The 17780-nt window shown below is 45.5% G+C and overlaps 1 protein-coding gene across 2 annotated transcripts in view; it reads left to right on the top strand.

Moving 5' to 3' along the window:
- Positions 1-4696: 4696 nt before the first annotated feature.
- AASS (aminoadipate-semialdehyde synthase) overlaps positions 4697-17780 on the top strand; it is a 99999-nt gene continuing 86915 nt past the window's right edge. The window contains exons 1-2 of one of the 2 annotated variants that reach the window (XM_073573385.1): positions 4697-4830; positions 8687-8904. In XM_073573385.1, the coding sequence (XP_073429486.1) occupies positions 8695-8904 (210 nt within the window). In that variant the 5' untranslated portion in view covers positions 4697-4830; positions 8687-8694. Of the gene's footprint in view, positions 4831-4959; positions 4981-8686; positions 8905-17780 lie in introns of those variants that run through there. The other variant, XM_073573386.1, reaches the window with a different exon arrangement.

Here is a 17780-nt window from a genome sequence, read left to right as displayed (position 1 = left end):
ATCGGTGGCTAGTATTTTAAGCTTGGAGTGCAGCGCTTACAAGCTCTTTTCTACAGACGCCATAGAACACTAATGAAGTTGTTTTTCTAATCTAAAACTTCAGTATTCCGGTTAAATTGCCGTGTTGGCACTTTGCTATAAATAAGTAGGTTTTAGACTGCAGTTTGGGCACTCGGTCTGTAAAAGGTTCACCATCACTGCCATAGAACAAGTAAAGAGAAAGAAGAGAAAGGGATTGAATTTTTGTGAGGAAAATGTTAGATTGTCAAGGTTTGATAAGACGCGTACCCGCTATCTACTGTATATAACCCTCCCCAAATCAGTGTCCAATAAAAGGTTTATTTTGAACTGATGCAAAGCTCCCAACAGTCCGGTTTTTGATTGCATGCCCCGCTGTCCCGGGCGGGAGCTTATTTTTCCCGCATTTCACAGAGCCACACGCCCCCGCATGCACCAACCTCATACATCCTCGCCCTCCCTGACAGACCCACCGGCCACCACAGCCCCACAGTGATGAATCTCAGCAATGACATAGCCGATCGCTGGGCTGTTCAGTGCGCACAGGACCTGTGATGAGGTCACATGAAGGGAGAAGTCAGGATCACATGATCAGGGGCCGCTGAGGCCCCTGATCATGTGACCCCTGACTCCTCCCCTCCTATGACCTCATCACAGGTCCTGTGCGCACAGCCCTCAGTGTCACTGTCTGCAGGAATCTGCTGTGCTGGTTGTCATGGTTCTGGATGAGGGGAAGTTTATGTGTGGGGTCAGGAGGGGTTTTCACTATGGATGTAGCAGAGCTGCGCGTGTACAAGGTGTACGTAGCAGAGCCAAGCGTATACGAGGTGTACGGAGCAGAGCCGCGCAAGTACGAGGTGTACAGTGCAGAGCCACGTGTGTACGAGGTGTACGGAGCAGAGCCGCGCAAGTACGAGGTGTACAGTGCAGAGCCACGTGTGTACGAGGTGTACGGAGCAGAGCCACGCGTGTACGAGGTGTACGGAGCGGAGCCGCACGAGTACGAGATGTACAGAGCAGAGCCACGTGTGTACGAGGTGTACGGAGCAGAGCCACGTGTGTACGAGGTGTACAGAGGAGAGCCGCACATGTACGAGGTGTACGGAGCAGAGCCGCGTGTGTACAAGGTGTGTGGAGCGGAGTCGTGTGTACGAGGTGTGCAGAGCGAAGCCACGTGTGTACGAGGTGTACGGAGCTGAGCCACGTGTGTTCGAGGTGTGCTGAGCGAAGTCGTGTGTATGAGGTGTGCGAAGCAGAGCTGCGTGTGTACGAGGTGTACGGAGCGGAGCCGCGTGTGTACGAGGTGTAGGGAGCAAAGCCGCGTGTGTACGAGGTGTGCGGAGCAGAGCTGCATGTGTACGAGGTGTGCGGAGCAGAGCTGCGTGTGTACGAGGTGTACGGCACGGAGCCGTGTGTGTACGAGGTGTACGGAGCAGAGCGGCGTGTGTACGAGGGGTACAGAGCAGAGCCGCGTGTGTACGAGGTGTACGGAGCAGAGCCACATGTGTATGAGGTGTACGGAGCAGAGCCGCATGTGTATGAGGTGTACGGAGCAGAGCCGCATGTGTACAAGGTGTACTGAGCAGAGCCGCATGTGTACGAGGTGTGCGGAGCGGAGCCGCGTGTGTACGAGGTGTACGGAGCGGAGCCGCATGTGCACAAGGTGTGCAGAGCTGCGTGTGTACGAAGCAGAGCCGTGTGTATTCAAGGTGTACGGAGTGGAGCTGCGTGTGTAGGAGGTGTACGGAGCAGAGCCGCATGTGCACGAGGTGTGCAGAGCCGCGTGTGTAAGGAGCAGAGCCGTGTATTTTCGAGGTGAGCGGAGCTGCGTGTGTAGGAGGTGTACGGAGCGGAGCCGTGTTTGTACGAGGTGCACGGAACTGAACCCTGTGTGTACAAAGTGTACGGAGCTGAGCCGTGTGTTTACGGAGCGGAGCCGCGTGTGTACGAGGTGTATGGAGCAGAACCGCGTGTGTGTACGAAGTGTATGGAGCAAAGCCGCACGTGTACAAGGTTTACGGAGTTAAGCCATGTCTGTACAAGGTGTTCAAAGCGTGGCCGCATGTGTACAAGGTGTACATAGCAGGCCCGCATGTGTACGAGGTTTACGGAGTGGAGCCATGTGTGTGCGAGGTGTACCCAGCGGAACCATGTGTGTACGAGGCAAAGCGAACCGTGTGTGTATGAGGTGTCCCGGATCCAGCGGGACAGTCCCGATTTTGAGAGTATGCCCTGGCAGGGAGCTTACTTTTCCCACGGACACAGGAGTACACAGCGGAGCCCCAAAGAGCACTTTAAAATTCACACGTGACGTTCAACCGGAAGCGACATGCTAGAAGCTGACCAGAAATTAGGTAATTTCGGGAGGAGATTGTGACGGAACCATGGAGGCACTTCAGGGAATGCTTCAGATCCATCACCGTGTCCTCCTCCGATAACGCGGACAGCGGGATCGCCTTAGACTCGGGGATGCCGGCCATGTGAGTGGATCATGATATCTCCTGCACTGGGAGGCTCAGGTGGGCATTACAATGGGAGCCGGGCTGCTATAGTATCTTTATAGAATCTTTCTCTCTCTGTTTCTTTCTTTCTCTCTCTAATCTTTCCTTCTTTCCTCTCTTGCTTTCTCTCTGTTCTTTCTTTCCCCTCTTCCTTTCTCTCTCAGTTCTTTCTTTCACTCTGCTCTTTCTTTCTTTCTTTCCCCTCTTTCTTTCTCTCTCTAATCTTTCTTTCTCTGTTCTTTCTTTCTTTCCTCTCTCTCTCTTTTCTTTTTCTCAGTTCTTGTTTTCGCTCTTTCTTTTGCTCTGTTCTTTCTTTCCCCTCTTTCTTTCTCTGTTCTTTCTTTCTTTCCCCTCTTTCTTTCTCTCTCTAATCTTTCTCTCTTTCTCTCTCTCTGTTCTTCCTTTCTTTCTCTATGTTCTTTCTCTCTCTGTTCTCTTTCTTTTTCTTTATCTCTCTGTTCTTTCTGTACCATCTTTCTTTCTTATCTCTCTCTGTTCTTTCTTTCCCCTCTTTCTTTCTGTCTGTTCTTTCCTTCTTTCCTCTTTCTTTCCCTCTGTTCTTTATTTTCCCTCTTTCTTTCTCTCTCCCTTTCTGTTCTTTCTTTCCCCTCTTTCTTTTTTCCTCACTCTCTTCTTGTTTTCTGTCCACTCTCTCTCTCTGTTCTTTTTCTTTCTTTCTCTGTTATTTCTTTGTTTCCCCTCTTTCTTTCTCTCTGTTCTTTCTGTTTGTTCTTTCTTTCTTTTTTCCTTCCCCTCTTTCTCTTTTCTTTCACTCTGTTCTTTCTTCCCCTTTCTTTCTCTCTAATCTTTCTTTCTCTCTCTCTGTTCTTCCTTTCTTTCTCTCTCTGTTCTCTTTCTTTCCCTCTCTATTCTATTTCTTTCCCTTTTCTTTCTTTCTGTCTCTCTGTTCTTTCTTGTCTTTCTCTCTGTTCTTTCTTTCCCCTCTTTCTTTCTCTCTCACTCTCTGTTCTTTATTTCCCCTCTTTCTTTCTCTCTTTCTTTTTTTCTATCTCTCTCTCTCTGTTTCTTTTTTCTGTCCCCTTTTTCTTTCTATCTGTTCTTCCTTTCTTTCTCTGTTTCTTTCTTTCTTCTTTCTTTCTCTCTGTTCTTTCTTTTTCTCTTTCTTTCTTTCTCCTATTTTTTTCTCTATCTCCTTTCTTTCTCTCTGTTTTCTTTTTTCCTCAGTACCAGTCAGTGTGCCCACAGTACCAGCCACTGTGCCCTCAGTACCAGTCACTGTGATCAGCAGTGCTAAATGGGTGTGTTTGTGGCTTGGACATGGGTGTGTCTAGTTGTGAAACGGGTGTGTTTGGGGGCATGGCCTAAAATTTGCCATGGCGCGCGACGCAGACTTTGTGCCTCTTTCCCTTCTTCAAAAGTTGGGAGTTATGCTGATGGGCTCCCTCCTTGAACTGTGAAACCTCTGGACCTGGCCAACCTACATCATTGGATACATGCAGCCTGCACGGGCGTAGCGCCCTCACAGCACAAGTCCACACACCCAGCCGGGCCCCACCTTCATGTAACATGCCGAGGCATATGAGACGAGTGCCTCGCCCACGGCTACCGCCCCGCACCACAGTACACAGGTTGCAAGTAGTTAGCTGTCGTGTGCAACCTCCATTTTGGTCCATGATAGGAAAGCTACCTGCAGCCAGAACTCCGACAGGATTGGATTCTTGCGGACAGTGGTGTCTCAGTTACGCTGTCACACATTGCTCAACACTCGACACAATGCTGCATTGTGCGATATTGCAAGTGTTGTCATATGGCGACTCCGGTGCAGCCATAGCCTGTTGTGGTGCTCGTTGGGCTTTGAGTGACCACATGTGCAGTACACCTGTGCACCCCATCTCCTAGTGATCACTGGATAGTGTATGGCCCGGGCTGTACAGCTGCCTGCAGAGAGGGGACAGGTTGGGGTGTTTACCACAGTTTCCTTTCTATAGGGGCAGCCCCATGTGTTACTACGGGCAGCAGCTGGCACTCCAGCCTGAGCCCCCTCCAGCCTATCACAAGCCCCGGACTGGAGCGGTGGGCGGAGTCACAGTGCATGTTAGGTCATCATACCGCAGATCACATTGCCGTCAATGACGGCCTTCACAACAGGGATGCGCTTACTTCCCTGTTTCCTATTGGCTGAGAGGGAAGGCTGTGTCTTCTATGCGAGCAGCGATTGGTGGAAACGGAGTTGACGTTCTTGAATCCCTAAAGTTGTGTCTCTCACCTCTGGGCTCCTGGTCTCTCCCGGGGTGGCCTGCAGGTGGTACAGGCCGCACGGTGCGTCACACGGGCACATTGGTGTAGACAGGTAGGTGGCCTCGTCGCCGCCGCCGCTCACGTCGTTACCGGCCAGGTTAAGGAAGGCCTGCTGTGGGCGCACGCTGGCCGCGGTGTGGAGCGAGACCGACCCGCACTAGTGCGCGCTCCCGTGTGCGGTGACCGCAGCCTCTCACTCACGGTCAGTGGCGCGGAGAATGACGGCACGCTGCTCTCACCGTCCTGGTGGAACCCTGAGGAGACCGGGCCACACATTCAGCTGCTTGGCCCATTAACCAGTACAAGACCGGTGTCCCCTTTCATTACATGCAGTTTTATAGGGGCGTTCGCTTGTGTGGGAGGTATCCCCTGTCTGTGGACTATGGGAGAGCTTCCCAAAGGTTAGGGGGGCACCCACTGACCTGAGACCCTCTGAGGAGTCCTTTGTGAGTGAAGCGGCCATCTGCACTACTGCTCTGTACATAAAGGGTCAGCCCTCCTAAGCCGTGTATGATAGCATGATAGGAGGGGAATAACATGATGGCTGCGATTTGGTGTCCAGAGAAATGCATGACTTTCTTATATGTAAGTCAGGAGTATGGGGCCGGGCGCTGATCTGCAGGAGAATCTGCCTCCAGAGCTTATTGGAATGGGGCCGCCAGTGTTGGCAGAGGGCTGCGCTCACCTAGTCTTCAGCACTCTCAGGAGAATGAATGGAGCAGCAGTGCACCCCACTGACTGCTCCACTTACTCTCAGGATCTTGGGGGTCTCGGGTCAGACCCTCAGCAATCAGGAAGTTACTCCCTATGCCACTGATATTTGTAAAGAGGAAATAAAGGAAGTATGAGCCTAGTTTTCATTTTTTTTTCTTCTAACCATGAAGGAAGGCTAAAATACAATTTATTTATTTTACTCATATAGCACCATTAATCTCACAGCGTTTTACAGACATTGTTGTGCTTCTTTGTGTAACAAAAATGTGTATGTGTGTGTGTGTGTATATATATATTAGTAGAGTTTCTCCAGCGATCAGTCCAATGATAGAGTAAAATATAACTTTTATTTTTCCATTAAAAAGGTTCCATGTTTCTTCAGTAACAATTTTGCATACAGTCAATCCTTTTTGGACGACATGTTTCGACACTACATATGTCTTCCTCCAGACCTGGCTTCCTTTAGGTCAGACCTCCCCTCTGTGTCTAGACTGCAGTAAACCCGCTGTATCTCCTATGCAGGAAAGCGGGAACAGTTCCCCTTCCTTTCCTGTCAGACCCCCTGGATCATCTCAAGAGGATGATAACGCTGTCTTGCCTGCCGCCCAGTGGTCATCTTTTGCCCCCGGGACAATGAGGTTCCTTGCCCAGGGTGGGCCTCCTCCTTGTCTAAAGCCGTGGCAGACACTGGAGAGGATGGAGAAATTAAGTTCTCTATCTTCTCCACACCTGTGCTGATATTGTCTCATGGGAGAGAATCGAATCAATCTCTGACAGAGGTTGAGCCGAGTGTCATCAGCTTAATTTATTTGCCCGATTCTCTCGCATGAGAAAATATACGCTCATTCAATCCTTTATATGTAGACTTGCTTGTTTTAGGCTATGTGCACACGGTGTGGATTCTGCTGCGGATCCGCAGCGTTTCGGGCCCTGCTTGTCCGCAGCAGATTTAGGTGCGTTGTACAGTACCATTGTTCCACTATTACTCCCCAGCAACATGCCCGCTGTCTTGGGGTCATACTCGACTCCGAGCTTTCCTTCGCCCCCCACATTCGATCACTGGCTCGCTCTTGTCATCTGCACCTCAAAAACATTTCTAGAATTCGACCTTTTCTTGCTTTTGACTCTGAAAAAACTCTTACTGTTTCTCTTATTCATTCTCGTCTCGACTATTGTAACTCTCTTCTAATTGGTCTCCCTCTTACCAAACTCTCCCCCCTCCAATCTGTCTTGAATGCTGCAGCCAGGATCATATTCCTCACCAATCGTTACACCGATGCCTCTACCTTGTGCCAGTCATTACACTGGTTACCCATCCACTCCAGAATCCAGTACAAACTTATTACCCTCACTCACAAAGCTCTCCATGGCTCAGCACCACCCTACATCTCCTCCCTTGTTTCAGTATACCACCCTACCCGCGCCCTCCGTTCTGCTGGTGACCTAAGGTTAGTATCTTCAATAATCAGAACCTCCCACTCCCGTTTCCAAGACTATACACATGCTGCGCCAATTCTTTGGAATGCACTTCCCAGGTCAATACGACTAGTCCCCAATCCCTACAATTTTAAGCGTGCCCTGAAAACGCATTTATTCAGACTGGCCTACCGCCTCAACACATTGAACTAATCTATCCCTGTGTGGCACAGCCAAAAGTTTTACCATAACCAGGTTCCCCGCATCATGTTCCCACATGCTTTATGCATCCATTAGCCCTCTGTGTCTGTACTGTTACACACTTAACATTACGGCTGGTTCATACAATCAGGACAATTGTTACCACCCACCTTTTGTGTCTACCTCTTTTCTCATAGACTGTAAGCTTGCGAGCAGGGCCCTCACTCCTCTTGGTATCTGTTATGATCTATGTGATTATTGTTAAGCTGTAATGTCTATCGTCTGTACAAATCCCCTCTGAAATGTAAAGTGCTGCGGAATATGTCGGCGCTATAGAAATAAAATTTATTATTATTATGGTAAACTGAAAAACGCTGTGCACATGCTGTGGATTTTTCCGCGGGTTCAAATCCGCAGCATGTCAATTCTTTGTGTGGAATCCGCAGCGGTTTCACACCTGCTCCATTGTAGAGGTGTGAAACCGCAGGGCTAATCCGCAGGTCTTTTGACCTGAGATTTTACCTGCTGATTTTTCCAAATCTGTGCGAAAAAATCCGCAGGACCAAAATCTACGTGTGCACATAGCCTTAGGGTATGTGCACATGTTAAGTATTTGGTGCAGAAATTTCTCCATAAAATAGGTGTGTTTTTCACTTGTGTTTTTGGTGCAGCTTTTCCCCCATTCATTAGTTTGAAAGAAAACTGCTGCAAAAATGTTGAAATAATTGATATGCTGCAGATTTAAATCTGCAAGCCAAAAATAAGCAACACGTGCATAAGACATTTTCATCCACTTTTCTCAAATCAGGAAGTCTTTCAGGTTTTGTGTCAAATTTGTACAGAAAAAGGCTCAACAAATCAGCAGCGTGTGCACAGGCCCTTAAGGCATTGGGTCATCCGGAAGCAGGTAAAGAGGTTGCCCAGCACTTTTACATTGATGTCCTGTTCCTGGGGCTAGTGACAGCTGGAAGTGATCAGTTGTGGAGTTGCACAGCTTTGTCATCTGTGTACTGGCTGCAGTGGGGTCCTGGAGATCCTCTCCCCTCCCCCATTCATTACACAAAGCAAAAGTTTAAGGGTGTGTGCACACGCTGCGGATTCTCAGCGGTTTTGGTTCAGTTTCTGCTGCGGTGTACAGTACCATAATATCCTATGGGAAATGGAAACCGCAGTGCAGACGGTGCGGATTCTTCCGCAAGGATTTGCTGCGGTTTCTAATCCGCAGAAAGAATTGACATGTCATTCTGTATTCCGCAGCGGTTTACCATCTCCTCCATTGTAGAGGTGATAAACCGCAGGGCAAAACCGCAGGCTAATCCGCAGATAAACCGCAGGTCTTTTGACCTGCGGATTTTGCTAAATCTGCTCGGATCAATCTGCAGCAGAATCCGCAGTGTGTGCAGTGCACACACCATTAAAAGAAAGCAAATCTTTCACTAATTTGCGCAGACAGAATGGAAATTGTGAAATCTGAAAATTGCACTTTTGTTTTTGTCATTGATTTGTGTTGCTCATAATTCTTATTATTGTCTTGGTTGCTTTTCTTAATGTTGTAATCTTTGTCTTACATTTACAAGGTCTCAACATGTGGCAAGTTGTGAAGTGTCGGAGATATAATGCTGTATATGACCAGTTGGTACGTCGTCACCATAAAGCTGTACTAGCGATAAGACGGGAAGACATCAATGTCTGGGAGAGGAGAGCCCCGCTTGCTCCAAAGCATGTGAAGGAGCTCACAAACCTTGGCTACAAGGTCCTGGTGCAGCCATCAAATAGAAGAGCTATCCATGAGAAGGTAATGGATCTGATCATAGCCTTCTGACGTTTACATTTGTCGTATTGTTTTAGCTTTTTATGAAGACTGAAATTTTTCCCAAGGTATTAACAGAAAAAAGGCCTAATCACTGTTCAACCACATATTTGATGCAGTTTTTAAATGTGGGTGCTCTCCAGGCGTATTCTGGGTGGAATCTGCCTGAAAAAGACACTATGTGAACGTATCATTTGGGTGCATCAAGACAAATGTTTTGTGGGTTCCTGTGCTGCTCTTGTGGAGAATGGATGAATGGCGCACACCAATACAATGTAAGCCTATGTGCTATGCACATTGTTCACATATTAGACTCATATTACACACACACACACACACACACACACACCTCACATATTAGACACATACAGTACACACACCACTGATATACAGGCCTAAAGTGTTGACACCCTTGAAATTATCCCAGAAAATAAAGTATTTCCTCCAGAAAACTATTGCAGTTACACGTTTTGTTATACACGTTTATTTCCTTTGTGTGTATTGTAACAACACAAAAATATACAGCATAAAAAAGGGAAAATTGGACATAATTTCACGCAAAATTCCAAAATGGACCTGACAAAATTGTTTGCACTCTCTACTTAATATTTTGGTCTTCCTGCAGCGGCTGGGTGATCACGTGTGCCCTCTATGAAAGAGTGAATATTCACTGCTCTCCATTCCCGTAGGCGTGGGGAACAGTGAATATTCATCTTCTTTTTAATAGTGGGCAGACATGATCCCCAGCCGATGCACGATGCCGATGGCTGCGGGTAAGTGTCCATGCTATTAAAAAAAATTAATATTCACTGCCCTCCACTATCATAGTCTCTCCCACCTCTTGGCGCTGGCTTCAGTGCATAGAGGAGGGAGAGACTATGGGTGTGGGGAGCAATGAATATTCATTCTCTTTAACATTGGGCACATGTGTTAGCTGCAGCCGCCGGCTCCTGCCTCCTGTGACCTGCTCTTCCGTCACAGCTACCCACCCCCCTCCCCAACACACTCTCCATCCACATCCACATAAGGTACATTCAGACTATAAGACGCCCCCCCAAATTTTCCTCCAAAATTATGGAGGAAAAGAGTGCTTCTTGTAGTCCGAAAAATTTGGTAACCACAACATTTGTGGCTGAGGAAAAACTGATGGGAACAACCTGCCTATATGATAACACATAGACATGCTTTTTAATATGAAAAAACGGTCTAAAAATTGTCCTTCTTACTTTTGTGCTCAGGCATACCATTCAATCATTGCCTATAAATCCATGAGAGCAACTAAAATTTCCTGTACGGGGACAAACTCAGAATTCTCCTGCCTAATACTGTGGTCTACACAAAACCTGATTGCACATGCATTTTAGAAATGTTGCTTGCAGGGTGCTGGACTTGATTGTGATGCAATTCCATTTGTGTGGCAACGACACTGTGTATCCATTCATGTGACTCAGTGCCAACAAATGACCGAAACCATATCAGAGATTTGTGATGTTGTAGACGGAGAACTAGCAATTGATTCTCCATCCATACTCCAGAAGAATTAGCCATTAGCTAAGGGTACTGTCACACTTAGCGATGTACCAGCGATCCCGACCAGCGATATGACGCGGTCAGGATCGCTGGTACATCGCTAAGTGGTCGCTAGTGAGCTGCCACATAGGCAGATCTCACTAGCGACATCGCTGGGGACGGGGATCGCTACTTACCTGTCACACTAGGCGATCCTGCGTCCTCCCGCCCGGCTCCACGCGTCGCTCGTCGTCACAGCAGGAAGCGCCGCAGGAAGCTGACGACGAGAAACAGTCCTGAACGTTCTCGCGCGATCAGCGATAACCAGCGGGGGAGCGGGTCGCTGGTAAGTATCAAAAAATATATATAAACTTGGCACACACCAAAGGTTTCTGATGCAGAAAGTTCACGGATTGGGATCCTACTTGGGCACCACCTACAATTCTCAGGGTTGTGCCAACGGTTTTGTTCTTGCTGGTAAGTATCAGACACAGAGATATCGCTAGCAATATCGCTATAACGTCACTAGTTATAGCGATATTGCTAGCGATATCTCTTAGTGTGACATGCCCTTATTGTAAATTCTATTGATCCTGAAGTCCTTGAAGTGAATCTTTCTCAAGATATCTGTGTAACCTCTTAAAAAGGACTTTTCACACCAAATTTTTGACGTTGAACTGGACACACAATGTAATTGTGGCTGCAGAGTGGAAAAAAAGAAGGTCTTTGTTTGACTTTCATTTCACCTCTCTGGTGTGGAGATATTAGCAATCAAAGTGTGTTCCATCTAATTAGTTGAACTTTTGACCAAGTGGGTGCTCTCACCCACTACACCTAACTAAAGTTGGCTCATTAGGCTTTTTGATCAAGCCTCTTCTTTTTTTAAATCTGAAATGTCACTTTATGTGGTAATAACTCTGGAATGCTTCCACATACAGTTGTGTAAAAAGCGTTTGCCCCTTCCTGATTTCCTGTTCTTTTGCATATTTGTCACACGTAAATGTTTCAGATTACCAAACAAATATAAATATTAGACAAAGATAACACAAGTAAACACAAAATGCAGTTTTTAAATGAAGGTCTTTATTATTAAGGGAAAAAGAAATCCAAACCTACAGGGCCCTGTGTGAAAAAGTGATGTTCCATATGTTTACTATACATCAGCATCATTTTTGAAACATCCATTTATTTTCTTCGAAGTTTAGCAGCAAATTTATGTCTTTCAAGAAAATTTCCGAAATGCTTATTCGGCTTTGAAGTGACTGACGGGCCGATATATTGTAAAATGCCAGAAATATGCAACCATTTTAAAAGCTAAACCAATCAAATCACTCAAAACTGCAAAGGGTAACAGGAGAGAATGGCTCCCAAATGTGTTACAAAGTTTCTTGACAGTAATACCTCTTATGTGCTGTTTGACTTGGAACATAAATTTTATAAATTTGGAATAGATTGTGGCTGCCAAGTCACATTTCGCAGAGCCCTTGTGGTGCCAAGATAGCAGAAATCCCCAATAAGTGACCCCCATGGAAACTAGACATCTTAAGAAATTCATCTAGAAGTATAGGGAGCAATTTGAACCCACAGGTACCTCACAGGATTTTAGAACGTGAAATGAATTTGAAAAATTTTGCAGTAAAATGTTGCTTTAGCTCCATATTTTTCATCTTTACAAAGGGTAACATAAGAAAATTGACTTTAAAATTTGTCACATACTGATCACATTTTTCAGAAATTATCACCCCTTTTGTGCTCAGAAATGACTTTGTGGACACATGGCAGGGCTCATAAGGAGAGGAATACTCTTTAATTTTTCTAACAAATTTGTGTAGAACAGATTGTAAATGCCATGACACATTAGTAGAGTGCCTTAGGTGCCAAAACTGCAGAAACCCCCCACAAGAACACCATTTTGGAAATGACTAATGTTCTAAGGAAATCATCTAGGTGTTTAGTCGCCACTTTGAACATACAGGTGCTTCAAATAATTTTAGAATGTGATGCGAAATTGAAAAATTAAAAATTTTTGCTCAAAAATGTCACTTTAGCCTCCTATTCATTTTATAAGGGAAAATAGAACCCCGAATTTGATACACAATTTTAACCAAATGTGGCAATACCTCTTAGGTGGTCAGAAACTAATATTAGGCCACTCAGCAGTGATCAGGGCTTTGAAAACAGGGCTGTGAAGTCGGAGTAGTGGAGTCGGAGTCGGTGCTCATTTTGGTGGAGTCGGAGTTGGAGTCGGTATAAAATGGACCGACTCCGACTCCTAAAATATATAATAAATTGGGTACAGTAGTTCAATGCAGAATGTGCTGAATATTTTTTCATAGGAGTTTGGGAAAGTTATGAAATGTCCTATAAATGGCTGTTATATTCCTGATCTAAGGCTACATTCACACACAGCGTTTTTCCTGTATTTTTTGAGGATACGTTTTTCAGCTGCAAAAGCTGATCATCTTTTTAAAAAACCGCATCACCTGAAAGGTTTTTGAGCTCATAGATAATGTTTTCAATAGCAAAAGCAGATTAGAAATCTGCTCTATCTATCCATTTATCCATATCCGTCTATCCATATCGTATCTGTACCAAAAAGAATGAAAACCGGGTAGTACACCAATATATATTCTGTTCTATCTAAATATCTTGATTATTGGATCATAAAAATGATTAAATGTCTGAGGTTCACATTGTACTACAATAAATTTTTCATTTAAATATAAGCAATATGTGTCGGAGTCGTGGAGTCGGAGTCGGTGTAAGGGAAATTGAGGAGTCGGAGTCGCAGGTTTGGCTTACCGACTCCACAGCCCTGTTTGAAAACGGGCACTTTTAGTGATGGGCTAAATGGAGGAAAATGTATCCAACTATGTGGCAAACTTCAGTTTATTCCCAAGATGAAAGGACACCAGTAGTGCAAGAATGACCAATTTATTTTTCAAAGTGACTGGTATGACTAGTACTATGGAATATAAGGATAGGGCTTAAAAAAAGTGGATTCAGTTATCACCAATTAGAGCCAAAAAATCAGCAGAAGCTCTAAATTCCAGCCAGTAATTACACAGGGGTGCAAAATTTGTGTTTATGGATTTTTTTTTTTCAAACCCAATTATGGATTCTTATGCTTTCTTGAAAAGAGGGTATTTCAAGCAAAACGGGCAGGGGGATTTCAGCTGACTGAGGCACTGGATGTATAGCTGATGGTAGACAAGGATACACTATTTTATATTTATTTTTCATTTTATATCCTGAAGTCTTCACTTTACAAAAGTAACACACTGTTAGGCTAGTTTCACACTAGCGCTTTTGAGCGCAGCGACGGCCTGCGCACGGCCGCCGATAAGCCCCGCCCCCTGCTGCGCCTCCGCCGGTAGCTCCGCCTACCGGCGCATGACGCTGCATGCGTCCTGCGTCCCCTATCTTTGTCACTGGGGGCGCAGGCCGTGCGCAGTATGCGTTTGGCGGCGCATGCGCCTTTTTGACGGTGCGCCGAGCGCAACCAAACTGCAGCAGGTTGCGTTTGGCGCAGGTCGGCGCACCGTCAAAAGTACGCATGCGCCGCCAATCGCATACTGCGCACTGCCTGCGCCCCCAGTGATAAAGATAGGGGACGCATGCAGCGTCATGCGCTGGTAGGCGGAGCAACCGGCGGAGGCGCGGCAGGGGGCGGGGGTTAGCGGCGGCCGTGCGCAGGCCGTCGCTGCGCTCAAAAACGCTAGTGTGAAACTAGCCTTACTCGCCAAACCATGGGTTTACCAAATGGCATCTTAACACATGTTCCCTCACAGCACACTGCTTGACCACTTTGGGAGGGACCCAAGACTTATCTTGAGCACCAAGTTTTACTTTGAAATATCCAAAATGGGCTTGCTTGACAAATGTGCTGATGTTCATCCTTTGACTCTGAAAGGTGAAACTGCCACAGATATAACAAAGGAATCAGGACTATTTAGGCACTTGCGACTAGAAATGGCAGAGACAGACATGATCTGAAAGGAAAAAAAGAAGCGTGTAAGTGGAGAAAAAATTCTGCTAACTCCTTGTGTAAAGAATTTCGTAATACGTTTCGCAATATAGAGCGACATACAACCTCTCGCCACACTGTCTAATTTTGTAACTGAATAGCCTAAACAACCTATTGCCGGTTGCCAAGGTCGCCTTCCACCCCTCCCGACTCGAAGGTCGATTCGCTCTCTGCCAATAGGAGATCACTCGTGCGACCCTCTATCCAGCCTAGAGTAATTGCATTAAGATAAGCTGTAGAGAATAAACCTGACGTGATAGAAGAAAACTAACCCCAGCTTTGAAATCCGCATACCTATACCTAGGTTGACTTTACAGAACACTGGCTCAAACCGACTGTTGCTATCAGAGGAAACATCATCCAGTTATAAATGAGATGAGTGATCACATATATTCCATCACGCCCTACAAATGGCAAATTTAGACAAGTGTGCAAAAACAGACCTGTACAGTTAAATTTCTTGATGTAGTGTAATAATTTCTTTTCAGATTTTTGGATAAGCAGCTTATTTCCTTTTGAAAAGGATGACGTAACAGCATATGCCAGGAATTAGGTATTCCCCTTCCATATGCGACAACACAATAGTTGCCAAATTGGACCAGTGTAACTGTCAGGGCTGTGGCGTTGGTAAGCCGACTCCAACTCCTCAATTTCCATGACCCCCAACTCCGACTCCAACTTCCTCATACCAGGGCTGTGGAGTCGGTAAGCCAAACCTCCAACTCCTCAATTTCCATGACTCCGACTCCAACTTCCTCATACCAGGGCTGTGGAGTCGGTAAGCCAAACCTCCAACTCCTCAATTTCCATGACTCCGACTCCAACTTCCTCATACCAGGGCTGTGGAGTCGGTAAGCCAAATCTCCAACTCCTCAATTTCCATGACACCGACTCCAACTTCCTCATACCAGGGCTGTGGAGTCGGTAAGCCAAATCTCCAACTCCTCAATTTCCATGACACCGACTCCAACTTCCTCATACCAGGGCTGTGGAGTCGGTAAGCCAAATCTCCAACTCCTCAATTTCCATGACACCGACTCCAACTTCGACTCCATCAAAATGGGCTCCGACTCCACAGCCCTGGTAACTGTCATGCAAAATGTTTAGATTTTTTTCATTTAAATTCTTAACACCTTCCCCCTTGACATTAAAAAGTAACAATGAAAAGTTATGTCTCTACGTTGATACATTAAAATGTAGCTTCATTGTTTTGCTGTTTATGGTACCTAAATTGGACTAGTTAAATACGTATGCAAAGATTTAAAATGTTTTAAAACAAATTAAAAAAAAAAAAAAAACGAGCTCACCCTAGAGTCATTACCAAAAAAGGATGTGACAAGAAATGCTAGATAGGTTTACGTCCTAAAAGCAAGCATCTGCGATAGGTCACTGTATAGTGGTAATATTGGACTATTACAAGTGTGCAAAATTTCAAAATGTTTTCCTTCCAGTACTGTTAAGAAAAATCTTATCTTAAAACAAAAAAAACCCTAGCTTCACAAACAAAAAATGAAAAAGAAGTGCAAAGACGATTGCTTATGGATTTTCTGTTTCACAAGTCAGGAAGCATACTTTCTAAGCCTTGGTTTGAGTATTTTTTTTTTCTTTTGGTATGAAAATTAGCACTGAGGAGACTAAAACTGCCCTTTTTTCAATCAAGAATGAAAAAAAAAGTTATCCTTATTTACTGCAATATATGACAGATTAATGAGTTCAGTCACACAGACTCTGCAGATCCAGCAACTCTCTATCACTTGAATCTGTGTATCATTATTCACAGACTAAAGGGCCTGTCACACTAAGCGATATCGCTAGCAATGTCGCTATAACGTCACTGGTTTTGTGACGCAGCAGCGATATTGCTAGCGATATCGCTATGTCTGACACTTACCTCCGACCGCTCCGCCGCTGGTTATAGCTGATCGCGTGAACGTCCTGGGCCGTTTCTCGTCGTCAGCTTCCTGCTGTGGCGACGCGTGTACGCGGGCGGGAGGACGTCTTCATCGCCTCGTCTGACAGGTAAGGCCTCTTTCACACTTCAGTTTTTTACAATCGGTCACAATCCGCCAGGTTTTGAAAAAAACGGATCCTCAATTTTTTTTTGAGGATCCGTTTTTTTTCCCCATTGACTTGCATTAATGGCGGATTGTGACGGATTGCTGTCCGTTGCATCCGTTTTTTTTGAGGATCCGCCAAAAGTTGCTGTCCGTCACCATCCTCAAAGATTTCAAAACGGAGCTTGTAACGTTTTTTCCTCTGGCGGATCCTCCACACACTCATTTAACCCGAAATTCTTTCTGGGTGCCGGACAAAAAAAAAAACACTCTCTCTCTCACTCTCACTCTCACTCTCACTCTCACTCTCTCTCTCTCTCTCTCTCTCTCTCTTTTCCTTTAAATTTCCTCATTTTCAGGATCCGTCTGAAAACGGATCCTGTGCCATCCGTTCACATCAGTTAAGAACGGATCCGCTTGTCTGACTTTTTGGCGGATTTGAACTGATGCAAAAAACTGAAGTGTGAAAGAGGCCTAAGTAGCGACCGCTGGTGAGATCTGCCTGTTTGGCAGCTCACTAGCGACCACTTAGCGATGCACCAGCGATCCTGACCGCGTCATATCATTGTTGGGATCGCTGGTGTATCACTAAGTGTGACAGTACCTTTAGACCACGTTCACACGTTGAGTATTTGTTCAGCATTTTACAACTAATACAGGTGTCCCGAGTCATGGGCAACATGAATCTATCAATAAAGTTTAGTCAAAGCCAGAGAAGTATCAAAAACAAAGCAGCTTTATTTAAATCCTGACATACCAACAAGATGCAAAAAAACTCAGCGTCAAAAACTAGATAACACCGCATATAAAAAGTGCGAACAAAAACGAAAAATAATGTTAGTAGCCTAATTCATTTAGGCCACGTTCCGTATGTGGTCAGTATTTCACATCCGTATTTGCTCTGCTCCTGATTTTGGCTTACAAATACTGATAGTGTGAATATGGCCTAAGACTACAACTTGCGTTATCTACGTTCATCAGCACTGCAGTAGTATACTGTACTCCGTTTTAGGCGTTTTCTGACTGTATGTATAATTATAAGCTGTGCGCTCAGACCTCCTATCCCTATGCTGTAAAACCCTAAAATGGCCTCCACTTTTCCTGCCCATAGCTTTTCTAGTCCCACTTGATTGACTGCTCTAGACAATAATATATGATAGCTGCCAGGCATTATGGGGAAGCCCATTCTCTTTATCAATATATGAAAAGGTGCGGGGCATTTTTATTATCTGACTGATCCTGCCAATGTAAGTCAGTAAGGAGCAGACAAT

This window comes from Dendrobates tinctorius, unplaced genomic scaffold, assembly GCF_039654945.1.
Source record: "Dendrobates tinctorius isolate UK_male_01 unplaced genomic scaffold, ASM3965494v1 ptg000035l, whole genome shotgun sequence".
NCBI lineage: Eukaryota > Metazoa > Chordata > Amphibia > Anura > Dendrobatidae > Dendrobates > Dendrobates tinctorius.
This window is presented reverse-complemented; position numbering and strand designations above follow the sequence as displayed.